This window comes from Pygoscelis adeliae, unplaced genomic scaffold, assembly GCF_000699105.1.
Source record: "Pygoscelis adeliae isolate BGI_AS28 unplaced genomic scaffold, ASM69910v1 Scaffold336, whole genome shotgun sequence".
Classification (NCBI taxonomy): Eukaryota; Metazoa; Chordata; class Aves; order Sphenisciformes; family Spheniscidae; genus Pygoscelis; species Pygoscelis adeliae.
This window is the reverse complement of record NW_008824938.1, coordinates 312403-326933: the sequence shown is the minus strand read 5'-3', so window position 1 is coordinate 326933 and position 14531 is coordinate 312403. Positions and strand designations below refer to the sequence as shown.

At 39.7% G+C, this 14531-nt stretch overlaps 1 protein-coding gene across 1 annotated transcript in view; it reads left to right on the top strand.

Moving 5' to 3' along the window:
* Window positions 1-14531, top strand: part of SPTLC1 (serine palmitoyltransferase, long chain base subunit 1) — a 41158-nt gene that overhangs the window by 563 nt on the left and 26064 nt on the right. Inside the window, exons 2-3 of the mRNA XM_009325375.1 lie at window positions 2307-2540; window positions 11352-11446. Coding sequence (XP_009323650.1) covers window positions 2307-2540; window positions 11352-11446 — 329 coding nt within the window. The remainder of the gene's footprint in view (window positions 1-2306; window positions 2541-11351; window positions 11447-14531) is intronic.

The following is a 14531-nucleotide window of genomic DNA, read 5'->3' as shown; positions in this document are numbered from 1 at the left end:
GGCCGAGCCGAGCCGAGCCGCGTCGCGTCAAGGCGGACGGGGCCCGCGGGCGCCCCGTGTCTGTCGGAGCTTGGGTGATGGGTGTGAGGGCGCCCTGTCCCTGGGCCGCTGATTTCGGGTGGAGGGAGCGGGAAGGTAGAGCCGGGCCTGCCCCGGCGCTGGTAGCCGGTGAGCCTCGCTCGGTGGCGGGGGGAGGGTGGTGGCTCGCAGGGTGGTGCTGTGTCTGTGGATCGGTGCCGCCTGTGTAAGGCTGCACTCGCAAAGTTGTGAATATATGTGTGTGCACCGTATTTATATATTGAAAAACTAGATGCACGCACTTATGTTTTTCTCTATTTAAGTTTATATAGCTACATTTAAGGTGTATACCAGAGCATTAAACCGTAATAAGATTCACCATGTTCTTTGAGTATAGGAGTCAGGGTTTGTAGCTTACAAGTGTTATTTTACAAAGTAAGAAACAACTTTTAAATGTTTATGCTTGAGTTCTCTCCTGGAGGGGATCAGCATGGCATGTTTGTATCCAGGCTTTGTTTCAAGATACTAAAAAGGATGTCCTGATGATAGGTGGTGGTCTTGTATCAACAGTCTGTTTCCCTCCCTTCCTTTGTCAAAGGATTGTAACATTTTAAGAATCTATGCTAGGGTTTGCAGTACAAATATAGAACTGCTTAGCTACTGAAGATGGTAGTGCAGTCTAGTACACTGAATTCAGGATAACTGTATGTCGTGGTTTAACCTCAGTCAGCAACTGAGCACCACACAGCCGCTCGCTCACTCCTCCCCCCTCTGCCAGTGGGATGCAGGAGAGAATCAGAACAGTAAAAGTGAGAAAACTCGTGGGTTGAGATAAAAACAATTTAATAATTGAAATATAATAAAACAATACACAAAGCAAGTGATGCACAATGCAGTTGCTCACCACCTGCTTGACCGATGCCCAGCCAACAGTCCCCGAGCAGAGACCCCCCCAGCCAACTCCCCCCAGTTTATGTACTGAGCATGACGTCACATGGTATGGAATGTCCCTTTGGCCAGTTTGGGTCAGCTGTCCTGGCTGTGCCCCCTCCCAGCTTCTTGTGCACCTCCAGCCTTCTCAGTCGGTAGAGCACGGGAAGCTGAAAAGTCCTTGACTAGTGTAAGCACTACCTAGCAACAACTAAAACATCGGTGCGTTATCAACATTGTTCTTACCCTAAATCCAAAACACAGCACTGTACCAGCTACTAGGAAGGAATTAACTCTATCCCAACCAAAACCAGGACACTGTAGGCACTGAAAAGCATGGGGAAGTAGTTTGTGTGGACCTCTACTGCTACTATATTACGTGTTCTTTAGATGTCATGGTGTACATATGTATTCTTAATATGTTTGGTGAACTGAAAAGTACTCTGCAAATTATAAATTCATTATTTGCAGTTTGATATGCCATAGGACTCCTTACTGGTTTTAAAAAGTTGTGTTCAATTTCCTTTGGTTTCTGGTTGTGTGGTGCATTCTGCTTCCTTTGTTGGCAGGTCAGATCCCACCAGAAAATGTTGATGTGTGGGAGCTCTTCCACTGAGTTCAAGAAGCAGTGCACTAGTGCGTGTGCACTTTCAGTCTTTTAAAAATGGTAGACATCCACAATGTAGACAGGAGCCTTTCTGAAATGGAATAACTAAATCCCATCATTAAAACTAGGTGTCAAATGCTTGATGCCATAACTCCACATCTACTTTAAACTAGCTCTGCTGCCAGAGGAAACTGACTTTCTTCCCTCCAAGCACCCAAAGAGGCTAACTTCAACTTGGATCAACTCTCTGTTCTGGTTTGCTGTATATATATTCCTAAATATTGTGTCCACACAAGAGAGCAAATGGCACAGGGACAAAACTGCTTCTGGTGACTGTGTTGGGTTATACCTGCTCAAAGTGCCTGTGAAACTAACAAAAATGGGCTGTAAGTACAGGATTAGGTTTCTTTGTAAATAGTAGTACCTGTCGCTGCTGGTGGACTGTGAGTTACAAGAATGCAGGGTTGAAGTGGGTGTGTATAGATGACATAGACCTTCAAGCTCTCAGGAGACTTCTGCTTGTTGTGAAAGCTTTCTGCCTTGACAGATACTGGTGCAACCGGTATGCCTTATCTGCCTTTACTCTCAATATTCAACTTACATGCATGTGTGGAACTGAAACCGCTTACCAATTTAGAGTGTGCCTTGTTTATTAACAACAGAATAAATCCATTCAAACTCAAGTTAACAGCTACAAGTAGTAGTTGCAAAGCAATCTACTTTCATATAACTATAATTTTTACTGATTTAGAAATACATATCAGCTGATGATCAGCTTTGTGGTTTTTTCCTGATTGTACTAGTAGAGACAAAACTGTTGCATAGTGTCACACTGATTCAAATAGAATTCTGTGTAGACTTGTGCTTTTATTTTCAGGCTCCTGCTTACCATCTCATTTTGGAAGGAATTCTAATTCTTTGGATAATCAGACTTCTTTTCTCCAAGACATATAAGCTTCAAGAGCGATCTGATCTAACACCTAAGGTATGGTGGAAAAATATTTTTCTTTAGAGAAACAGTTTCTAGCTATTGATATATTTGGCTGTTGAACCTCTGCTGCATCACAAATTGTGCTGGTTTTTCTTAGGATTTCAAAGGGTAAGCTTACTTTGGACTAAAAAGCTGCTTATTGCTTAAATGCTTCAGTTCGTGCTTTTAAAGTAGCACTGTGTTTGAGAGTGGGAAATGTAAAAGAACTGATGTGACTGTGACTGCTAAGCTATGAAAAGCTGGCATTAGCTCTACTCAATGGATGGCTTTGTTTTAAAAATGGAAGCTATACTAAAAAAAAACCCACCAAACAAAATGAACTATAAGAGTGTAGAGAGTAGGAAAATGATCAGTCTGTACATGTGGTATCTGTGAGTAATAATTCTTGAGAGTTTACAGTGTTAAGTGGGTTCCAGAAAACTTTTAGTTTAGCGGCAGTTTTCTTCTTTTGCAATGTAGTTGTCTCAAAAAAACCCAAGCAAGCTGTAATTGTTTGTGAAGTCTGGAATTTCTTCCTGACTTCGGGCTGGAGACTATCAGGAATGAGTAGAGTTTCTTTTGGAGATCTCCCTGGACTAGTTTGTCTGAGACATGGTCTGTAATTGGGCTTGCTGCATAATGTCAGAGGATGCCATTGGATATATTCAAAGGATGATTGGATGCACTCTCTGAATGTGAAAATAGTGAGGTGAACAAGGATGCACTCATTTTTCTCAGTCAAAGATGAACTATAGCGATGTATTGCAATGTGACAACCAGCATGTGTATGTGAGGAGTTGATCTGAACGGTCTGAAGTCCCGTATAACAAACAAGCTTCGTTTGCTAGAGCTTCAGAGGAATGGTATTCTTTATGAATGGAATAAAACACTGGAATTTCTTCGTGGTATTAAGAAAGGTTTGTGAAACAGATTTATGGGTATTTTACCTTGTCATTCCCATCTATAATAATGCGCTTGCACGCTTTTTGATCTTGTTCTTGCTAAGGATGCATGTTAAGCATGTGGGCTCGGTGTAATGCATCAGTGAATGGGATGCAGGCACTATAGGCACAAGGCTGTAAATGTGAGCAAATCTGCAGGCAGTGTCCTCTTTTGGGGAGTACTTGCTAAACGAGCTTGGAGTATTCTAGGGAAAACTTTAGCATGTATTTATTGGAGGCATTTAATATTGGAGGCAAGAAGTGAACTGAGCAGGAATCAAGAAAGGCCAGTTCAGTTTTGTGCTTGGAAGGGTTTGAGTTGATCCTGGGATTCTTGAAGTTCGCCACCTTTAATAAGTATACAGAGGAGGAGTGAACGCCAAGTGAAGTCCAGTGTGGTGAAGTGCTGAATGTTTAGACCATCTAGGAAGACATGCTGCAGCTTTAAAGTAGCCCCTGATTGTCCACTCAGAAACTATGATAGTTCATTTAGTAGAGTTTTCCTGCATCAGATGGTTTTGATCTCTGGTGTTTTGGAGGATAACTCTTTTTCTTTCAAAAGATTCATTCTCTCTGCAGTAGATGGTGGGAAAAGGCTCTTTGCTACTCTTGCATAATTGGTGACCTGGAAAAGCTGAAACCTGTCTCTTCCTTACGGAGTAAGGATTACACTCAGGTATTTCTATGTGCATCTTGAATGTTAACATCCAGTTGCAGGTCATCTCCTTCATTCGCTTACAGGCCATTTAGCTGAAGCCGAGGTGTTTAAGAAAGTGCTCAGACAAATCTGGAACAGTGGTATGTGAGGAAGAAGATTGTTCTGTCTCTTCTTAACTGGGGGCAACAAGCAACTGGGAGGTTGCATGTGTGGCTGGTCTGCTGCAGCTCAGTGGAAGCAGGGGTTTAGAAAGGTGTCAAAAGGGTGAAAACCATTTGGAAATGGCTCATGCTTAGTAACAATCCTACTTTTGCAGGATGACAATAGTAAAGTTCACTGGCAGGACAGCAGTAACAGGCTTTCTGAAGAATAGAAGCATGCAAATACGTTATTGCTGTGATACTTCTGATAACATTTATACAAACTTTACTGAGCTTGAGGGTCGGAAAGAAATGTGAATACTAGCAAAAATCCAAAGTGATCAAGAATTGCATTGTATAGGTACTGGATACATTGATTCACAGTTGCAAGGCACAGAAGAAAAAAATTTACAGAGTGCTAAGAGCTGTTTTACAGCAAAGGGATTGACTTGACATGTCAAAGACATCAACACCTCTAGCTTTTTGTTACCTGTATCTTGATGGCAAAAAGAATAGTATGGCGGAATGCTCTTTGGTCTGATGGTATGTTCAGGTTGGCTGATGATGAAGGAGATTTAAGTTTGTCTAGTTGGCTTTACCATTGACCTCTGAAGATGGAAGCAGTGTTTTCCTTAGCAAGAACTATATTTGGAAGGGAATGTCTTGTCTACAGGTAGTTTATTGAAAGTAAGCATAAATACAACAGTGAAGTGAAAGTGTGAATAAGTCTACTATAGTTGGAGGACTTAAGCAGACTGATACATCAGGGGTGTGGAGTGATTCTATCTCTTTTTCTACAGTGTAGGTAATTGCTGTGAAAAGAGCTCATTTATTTTGTGTGGGGGAATAGCTGTGGGGGGGGAAAAAACCTCCCCCTTAATCTTCACTAAAAATCCACAGATAGTTGACACTGTTCTGTGTTATGGGTTAACCCCAGGAGACAGCTAAGCACTGCACAGCTGCTGGCTCACTTTCTCCCCCACCCCCAGTGGGACAGGAGAAGAGGAAAGGAGGAATAAAAGCAAGAAAACCTGTGAGTGAAGATAAAATTGTTTAATAAGCAAAGGAGAAGTGGAAGAAGAGACAAACAAGACAACTGATGCGAAGGCAGTCACTCACCACCTCCCATGGTTGGACCAATACCCAGCCAGCTCCCGAGCAAAAGATGGCTAATTTCCCTAAACTCCTTCTTTTCCCTTTTATTGCTGAGCATGATGTTATATGGTATGGAATATCTGTTTGGTTAGTTTGGGTCATCTGCCTGGTTGCGTCCCCTCCCAACTTCTTGTGCACCCCTCAATCTATTCACTGTGGGGGCGGAGTGAGAAACAGACGGCCCTGACACTGCAAACAGTGTTCAGCAAGAGCTCCATTAGTGTGTTATCAGCATTGTTTTGGTCACAGATCACTATATGTAGTATTAAAACACAGCACTATATGAGCTGCTATGAAGAAAATTAACGCCATCCCAGCCAGACCCAGTACAGTCTGTTTCATACAATATGGGATCCCACACAGCCAGGTGCTTCTGTGTGCGTGTTGAGCTGCGTGTAGTAACATGCTAGCTGTTCAGCAAGGAGGCTGCTGATTTGCCTTCTGATTTTTTCTGGTTTGATTCATGCTGTGGTGTCCAGTCTTTACCACACCAGAAAGAAATATTAGGTTGCTCAGGTACAGGTGCTGGAGATAGGCCAGCTCAGGTGGTGGAGCTCAGGCTACCTTTATGTCAGCCACTCACGTAATGATATTTGGAGTTTCTCTGTGACTTATTGTTGGGGATGCTGCCAGAGCAGAGCTGGCTCCGTGTAATAAATATTACTGAAGAATACCACTGTTGCACAGCCATGTTAATGTGATCTGTCAGGACCAGTCTGCCCTGGGGAACCAGAGGTAGATGATGGATTGTGCAACCTAGTCCACTTAGGAGTCGCACTGCTAGAACAGTGAAGAAATCCACCCCAAAGGTGGCTTCTGGGTTTAGTCAAATGTGTAGCAAGAGTATTACGAAATCCAGTGCAGGAATCAGCTTTCAACTGACTGTCTTTCAGCCTTTAATAACAGTGTTTGTAGGTATTCCTATTGGTTCTATTCCAACATAATGAAACCTCCCAAATCATTAACTAAAAAGGTGGAGTACTTCTCTGTGACTATAAGTTCCTGATAGTTTGGAATTTTCAAGAAGTACAAATAAGTCTGTTGCCAGACAGGGTGCTAGACATAGACATTCTTGTTGGCTTTTCACCCAGAATAAAATCTAAATGCTTCATGGCATCATTTAGCTACAAGCTCACTCTCTTGCCAACAACCATTTGTGTGAAAGGAAGGTGCCCTCTAGGTGTATGTGTCTTTCACTCTACAGTAAATGATACCGAGCTTTTCTCTCAAAATCTCTGAAGTCCTACTAGTAGCCACACCTTACCATTTGTGGATGGGAGGAATAGTTCTTTTCTTTGGTTTTAGAATTTTCACTGCAGTAGTAGCACAGGAACAGTTTTATTAGAGCGATACTAGTCAGGAGGCTGGAAAGTTCCTGTCAGCAACAAATGTTTAATGCATGGCTGAGAAATACTGTAGGCCACAAGAGCTCTCTCTTGCTGCTCTCTCAGCATTCAGAGATTGATCGGATGTTATTCTACAGGGAAGAGCAGATGTAGTCTGTTCTTGTAAAGGTTTTCAGTCATTTTGAGCCAAGACTCCCTGTGTAGGTAAAGATTCTGTTAAGTATTAGCATAGTTTGAAAGGGAGAAGTTTCTAACTAGCATGCCCATTGTTTGTGCCAATTTATGCCATGCTGATATATGATTCTGTAAATGCTGTGAAATTAAAGACCTGTTATTGAGGATCAGCAAATTAAAAAATATTACTAATCTTTGGATATTGACACAGATGCATGTATGACACTGTTTCAAAACAGTAGTGCTAGCTACTAAGAACTGTCTTCATGAACGTAATTGCTACCTTTTCTTAAAAACCAGTGTCAACAAGGCAACTGATTTAAATAATTTGGGTTGGATGTGTTTATACTCAAGTATTTCTCTTACCCAACGTATCTCGTATTTAAAAAGTAAAACCCACAACCAACAAAATACAACCACCCAAACCCACTTCATTTATATATGTGTGTGTATTTAGATAAATATATTTAAAATGTTTATATATATACACAAATGTATAAATGTGTATATTATAATTTACAAAATATACTTATAAACATTTTATATGTTATATTTTTGTGTGTATTGTATATTAGTCATAAAAATAGAATATATATTTTATATTTATATTTTATTTAACTGGGAAAGAGATGAGTTTACTTACATTACAGCCTGAGAGAGTGGAAATTGAAAGTTTTGAGTTCATCTTTTCATCAAGTGGATATTTTCAGTACAGTGAACTGAGGAGAAATAAGTGAATCAACTATATATTAAGGATGTTACATTGTGAATTAAAATCTGGTTTCTCTATATGTTTGAAAATTAACATTTTTATTCTTGATATTGGTCTGAAATTTGGTGCCTATTTAGGAGGTAGAAGATAAAAGTGCTGTTCTGAATGTGGGGTCACTGCATGAAAGCCTGCTTCTGCTCTGTCTTTTTGGTCAGAGGGAGATGGTCATGTTTACTCTGAAACATCAGCAGGCCAGGCCAGCCAGTGTACTGAGGTACTTGGTGAATGGAAGGAGGAAGGGGTATGGATTGTCCCATCTGCAGTGTGGATGACCATTTTAGATTGAGATTGGTACTCATTTTACTCATCAATATCTCCAATCCCCCACCATAATAAAGGAACTTCTGTCACAGAAGCTTTTGGTAAACTACTGCCTGTGCTAAGTACATGTGGAAACAGAAGACATAAGACATGAAGATGCAGTTGTTTGTTGTTTATGTTCGTATGTCCATCAAAAAGCAAATGCCATGTAACGTATGAGGAGAATGAGTGTGAGCTAGAATTAGTGAAACAGTGTTGTTTGAAATGAGGATTAGTCTTCTGTATATTTTATTTTGTATTAAGAAAAAAATCAGGGTATTGCCACATCTCACCTGTGGCTTGTCACCTATGCTGTTAGTTTGTGTGCTGCAAATATTTCAAAGGGAAGAATGGAAACTTCTTAACTTAGTATGAATAGGGGAGAGAGCTACAATTAGGAATTGCTCATTATCTTTATGTTCATAGATCTCAACTGCAATGTACTATGCTAATTTGTTGTAGTTACAGTGTCCTTCTATAAATACTACTTTTCTTTCTAATAGACTCCACGGCAAAAAGATTTTAATTGAATTTGTGTATCAGTTGCTAAGCTGCTTGGTGACATTTTGTACCTTTAGTTCAAAAAATTAGACTTAAATGAAGAAGCTAAGTATATGCTTGTACAGTTTTAACTCTGCCCTCTTTGAAGAAAAGGTATAGTATATTGCCTCCTCTGCCTTTGAACTATGTTGTATAAAAGCTGTTAAAATGTTCTTTGCGTTCAGGTCTTAAACAGAAGAAACACCATCCTTACTAAGTCATTCCCCTTTAGGCATTTGATGTCATCTAATGCTTTTCTTACTTATCCTTCCGTAACTGACAGGCTGCACCACTTCTCACCTGATTTATTCTGCTTCCTAATTAAAGCAAAAAACAACAACCACCAAAACAAAAAAACCCGTGACCCTGTGCTCTAAAATGAACACAAAACTGTTGATGCAAGCTACACCGTACATCAGGGATTTGGGGCCTTTCGACACCAACTGTTGTAGGAGCAGAGTGAAGGCTGCATGAGCATACATCCTGCTTCCTGGTTTTCAGGAGTCTTTTTGAACTCTTGTGGAAAGGTATAAGATACTGCTGGGCAACTGTAACTCAGGTTATGGTTTCCCAGTAGCATCAGCCAATCTAGGTTGGGACTACTTTGTTGTGGTATCTAGTTTAGCTATATATCCATCCTGCTTTTGCCGAGTTAGTTTTCATCTGGATCATTTTTCTGAACAAGGTTATTGTCTGGTTTTGGAACTGCCTGTGCCAACACAAGGAACAGGAATGGATTTGTGGCTGGGAGAGGGCTGTGCTGTAGCAGTGGCTGGCTTGCAGTGCTGTGGGTCAGCACACTTAGTGTTAAATTATGTCTTCGATTTTTTTTTTTCCCCTCCAAATAGCAATATAGGGATGCGCACTAGTGCCTGTTCTGAGACGAGGATGGAATTGCCACTCTCTGTCTTGGATCAATGGAGTTTAGCATACAAGGTTATGGTTGTGGTTCCAATCTGAGGTTAACCTGAGTTTGGGTACTACTTTTCCACTGTTTTGGTACTGTGTTGCATGTTACTCTTTAAAGGGTATATTATATGGTAATCTGCTCCCATACGGTTCTTGAGGTATTTGCTGAGTCATGTCAAACATGAGGTTTGATAATAGAATGCAGTAATGAATAGTAGTCAATAGTATTTACACACAGCTTAATTTATTATTGCTCTGTTCTCTGGTGCTCAGTTATCTGTTTGGATTTTTTTAATTGAAGCATTAAAATCTGCTATTTGACATGCTATGAATGGCACTAATACAGGGTAAGTTAATAAAACCCCCTATTTTAATGCTTTCCTTAATATGTGGAACAGCATTTCAACGCATATACAACTGCGTGCAAGGCTCCAGCTGGGGTCTGTCCTGTGGTGGCTAAAGAAACTAAGCACTTTTTCTAACGTAAGTGTAGCCACTTCAAAATATTGAATATATTCAGTTCTGTTGCACATATTAATGGCATTTTATTTCCTTTACAATATATGCCCCATAGGTTAAATTTCACTAAGAAATCTAACATGAAAAAGTTAAATAAAAAGGTATTTAAAGTACATCTGCAAAATATTAGAAACACAAGTGACTATACTCACATAAAAACGATCTTTTCTGAAATACAGGCCTATTGAAATTTCCATTTGTGTTTTGAAATAGACCTTTGTGGAGCTCCTGGGATATTAATTAATACTCTGGAAATACCTAGAAACAAAGTTATTCATTAGCTTAGTAAAAGGAAAGTGATGAAAGTATAGGAAACTGATTGTATTGTTGCATGTAGTTTCCTTTTCATTTTTCATATCTTAATTTGTTTTTGTACTTCGAAGGCTTTGAAAGGTGTATTTGGAAAAAATAAAAATGGAAAAAGATATTGTTGCGGTGTTTTCAAAAATCGATTGCAGAATTTATATTTTGGTATTGAAATAAGTAGCCTTAAATATTCTACTGCTTTTTGAAATAATAGAGAAATATAAACTGATTGTAGTCATACCATTTGAAGTTAGTGTGTTAACAAATATGTTATCAGGTGTGTCTTGCTGTAGTAGTAAATAATCCTCCAGGAAAGTTCTGCCTTCATGATGTGAAGGATGATTTTGGTTGATGATTTTGGATGATTTTTGGATGATTTGCCTGAGTGGTTGCTAATTTATGTGGAACTAGTCTAATGCACCTGTTATGCTGGTCCACTGCATGTCCTTCGGAAAATCAGCTAACTAAGGTTTTCCAAACCACTTTGAAAATGAATGTGCGTTCAGTATTCCTCTATGGTTAGGTGGGGGATGCAAGGTTTAGTAGTTGCTGTTACCATTTCTTGAGCATTTGGCAGTTTTTCTCCATTGTGTCCTGCTCACGTAAGTGTGTTTTGTAAGTATTTTAATGCCACAGTTGTTTGAACAGCACTGTTGAAGACTTGAGAATGTAAAGTGAGGCAATTTATATTCAATTATTATGTAATTTGTATTCAATTACATAAACTGTAGAGGAGGATTTTCATAACTAATAGATTGAATGAAACAATATTGATTAAAATTTGTCAGGGACACCAAGTTAGTACCTCTTCTCTTGATTATCATATCGTGACATCTTTAATGCACAGGCACAACTGGGCTGTCTTTCTTAACATCTCCTTCCCTTTGAAGAATTCAGAGCCCCTCAGTTGAACATAATAAGGTAATATCAATTCTAAGTGTCTCAGAAAGCTGACATATATTAGCATACATCATTTCTTGTACAACTATTACCAACTGTTTATTAGCACATAATATCTTTTCTAATGGAAATCCTTTTTGAGCAGTATTTCTTTTCTCCTGTTCAGGAAAAAGAAGAGTTGATTGAAGAATGGCAGCCAGAGCCTCTTGTACCTCCTGTACCAAAAGATCACCCAGCTCTTAACTACAACATTGTTTCAGGGTAAATGTAACAAGACAAATTCTGTTTTTTATTTCAACTCAAATACTTGATGTCCAACTAAGCATTTCCACATCCTTAAAACCTTTCATAAATGAATTGCATTTTTAGATAGCAGGACTGAATTTGCTACTGAAGAGATGGTCTTGGTTTTTCAACATTATCAAGACTATCTTATTAAGAAAATCTTTATTAATTTAAATGTTGTAATTTTTTTTTTTTTAAATATTGGGGGTGGGGGGAGGGACACTTTATCTTTGCCTTCATTGTGGGTCTGTATTGTTTGGTAGTAATTTGTTTCATTTTTTCTGAATATGTAGACTTAGACCTCCAAAAGTGGTTACCACCTTCTGCGCAGGGGTTGGGGGAAACCCTGTCATCACAAATCACTTCAGAAGAAACTGATTTTGTGGCTAGTCACTTGGCACTTCATGAAAAGTTGTTCCTCTTTGGACAATCAGAAGTGGAGATGCTTGATGGTGAAGTTGTTTTGTGAGGAAATTATGGCTCAGCATTACTTTCTTGTAATGTTATGAGGCTTTGAAAATGTGTGCTGACTTAAGCAAGAATCACAGTATTTCAGAAATTGGTTTGAAATTTCTTTCACAAACTTCAGATTTGTTTATGTCAGTAACTTTTACAATATAAGCATTCTTAATATCCTTCTAGTGACACTAATAATTTAAAATAATGTAGTGACAGAGCACAATTATTTACTGTCACAGGGAGATGCATTTTGATTGTTCTGCCACCACAGAAAAGTCTGCCTTAGAAAAGGGATGCCTATTTTAATCAACTGTGATGTGAACAATCCTTCTGTTACTGTTCAGAATTTTGAAACAAGCAGTACTGTGGAGTTAAAGGAAGTGTTGGATGTTTAGAAAAAATCTGAACAAATAATCTTTCAGATTGATTCATAAATTGTTTAAATTATTTAGAACTTTGCAGTGCTTACAGCTAGGGAATGTATTGTGACAGAATGTTAATGTGTAGTGGCTGTTAAATTTAATAGTGGCTATGGGGAAAACTTGGCATTTGTCTTGCAAGATTTAAAATGCCAGCTAACTACCTTCCCTTGAGTTGCTCAGGGAACTGGCACATGAAGTTGCTAAGCACCATCCATCATATCTGAGAAGTCGTGGCTATCCGAGAAGTCGTGGCTATCCGGTGAAGTTTCCAGTGACTGGAAAAGGGGAAACATAACCCCATTTTTAAAAAGGGAAAAAAGGAAGACCCGGGGAACTACAGGCCAGTCCGTCTCACCTCTGTGCCCAGCAAGATCATGGAGCAGATCCTCCTGGAAAGTATACTAAGGCACATGGAAAATAAGGAGGTGATTGGTGACAGCCAACATGGCTTCACTAAGGGCAAATTGTGCCTGACAAATTTGGTGGCCTTCTACAATGGGGTTACAGCGTTGATGAATAAGGGAGGAGCAACTGGCATAATCTACCTGGACTTGTGCAAAGCATTTGATACTGTCCCGCACAACATCCTTGTCTCTAGATTGGAGAGACATGGATTTGACGGATGGACCACTTGGTGGATAAGGAATTGGCTGGATGGTCACACTCAAAGAGCTGCAGTCAACGGTTCGATGTCCAAATGGAGACCAGTGACGAGTGGCATTCCTCAGGGGTCAAGCAGAAGCCACTCATTGACTTGCCGCCCCTCAAAAGCCCTCCCACACATGGAACACAAGGCTGAGCTGCTGGAGACAGGAGATGTGCACGCTAGCTTTTTAAACAGTGCCTGATAATCAATTATTCTTTTTTTGGTTTTGTTGTTACAGGTTCACCATTACATAGTAGGGCTGACTGCATAGCCAGAACGGAGACATTGCGCTTCACTTGCTCAAGGCCTGACCCAAATATCGCTCCAGGAGAGCCATAAAGAAATGCTTTTTCATGGTCCTCTTTATAAGGCAATCAGTCCTGCAGTAAAGGTCAGGCTGTCTTCAGCTGGAAAGTTGCTTTTAACCTGCTCTGGTCAGTAGTGGTAAAAAAACATTATTGACCGCTGTTCGTTGCTGTGCGTAGGAGATGGTTGTTGTTTTTGGAGCTTCTTGCTGATCTTTGACAATGCAGAGTATGTAAATCGATAGATGAATTGTACTGCTTTATCTGTTTCATAAATTGTTCAGCGATTATGATGTTCAAATCATTTGCCACAGATGCTTTCTGAAAAAAGAAATTTCTTGAACAGTTCGTAGCAATTTGTAATCTATGTTATTTTGACTAGACTCTGTTGATGACATAGTAATTTTTTTTGGCTCATTGATTAGAAGAGTTTTAGATTTCTGAATTATTATATTTGTAGGTAAGAATTCAGAATTTGGTTTCAGTTAATAGACTTTCAGTCCAGAAGACATAGGCTTTAAACTGAAAGAGGGTAGATTTAGATTAGATATAAAGAAGAAATTCTTCACTATGAGGGTGCTGAGGCACTGGGACAGGTTGCCCAGAGAAGTCGTGGATGCCTCCTCCCTGGAAAAGTTCAAGGCCAGCTTGGATGGGGCTTTGAGCAACCTGGTCTAGTGCAAGGTGTCCCTGACCGTGGCAGGGGGGTTGGAACTAGATGATCTTTAAAGTCCCTTCCAACCCAAACCATTCTATGATTCTGTGATACTGTTAGCATCCATGTTTTGGATATAATTATTCACTAGAATAAGCTTTTCCGTGAGTGTTTTCTGTCTAACCATGTGTGTTCGTTTAGAAGGTGGGGTAAAATTCTGATAGCAAAGTGTGGCCATCTTTTCATGAGGGCTACAGCTTTGTCAGGGGCAAGTTGTTAGTGAGTATTAGTGTATTTTCTAGGTTTGAGAGGTGGAGCTGTGGGGGCAAATTGTTGTAAATTTACCAGGTCTAATAGCATGGTGGGAATATACTGAACCTTGTGTTAGTGCCAAAATGCAAAGGTATAGGTCTGCTCTTGTGAATGTCTGCGAACCTAAGTAGTTTTTTCACTTAATAGGACTTCCAACATTTGGTACAACTTGTTTATGAGCAAGACAGAGGAACAGATCCAGGTGTATTTTTAATGGCAGTCAGTTCCCCAAAACAGTTTGCTGTGCATTTGTACAATGCTA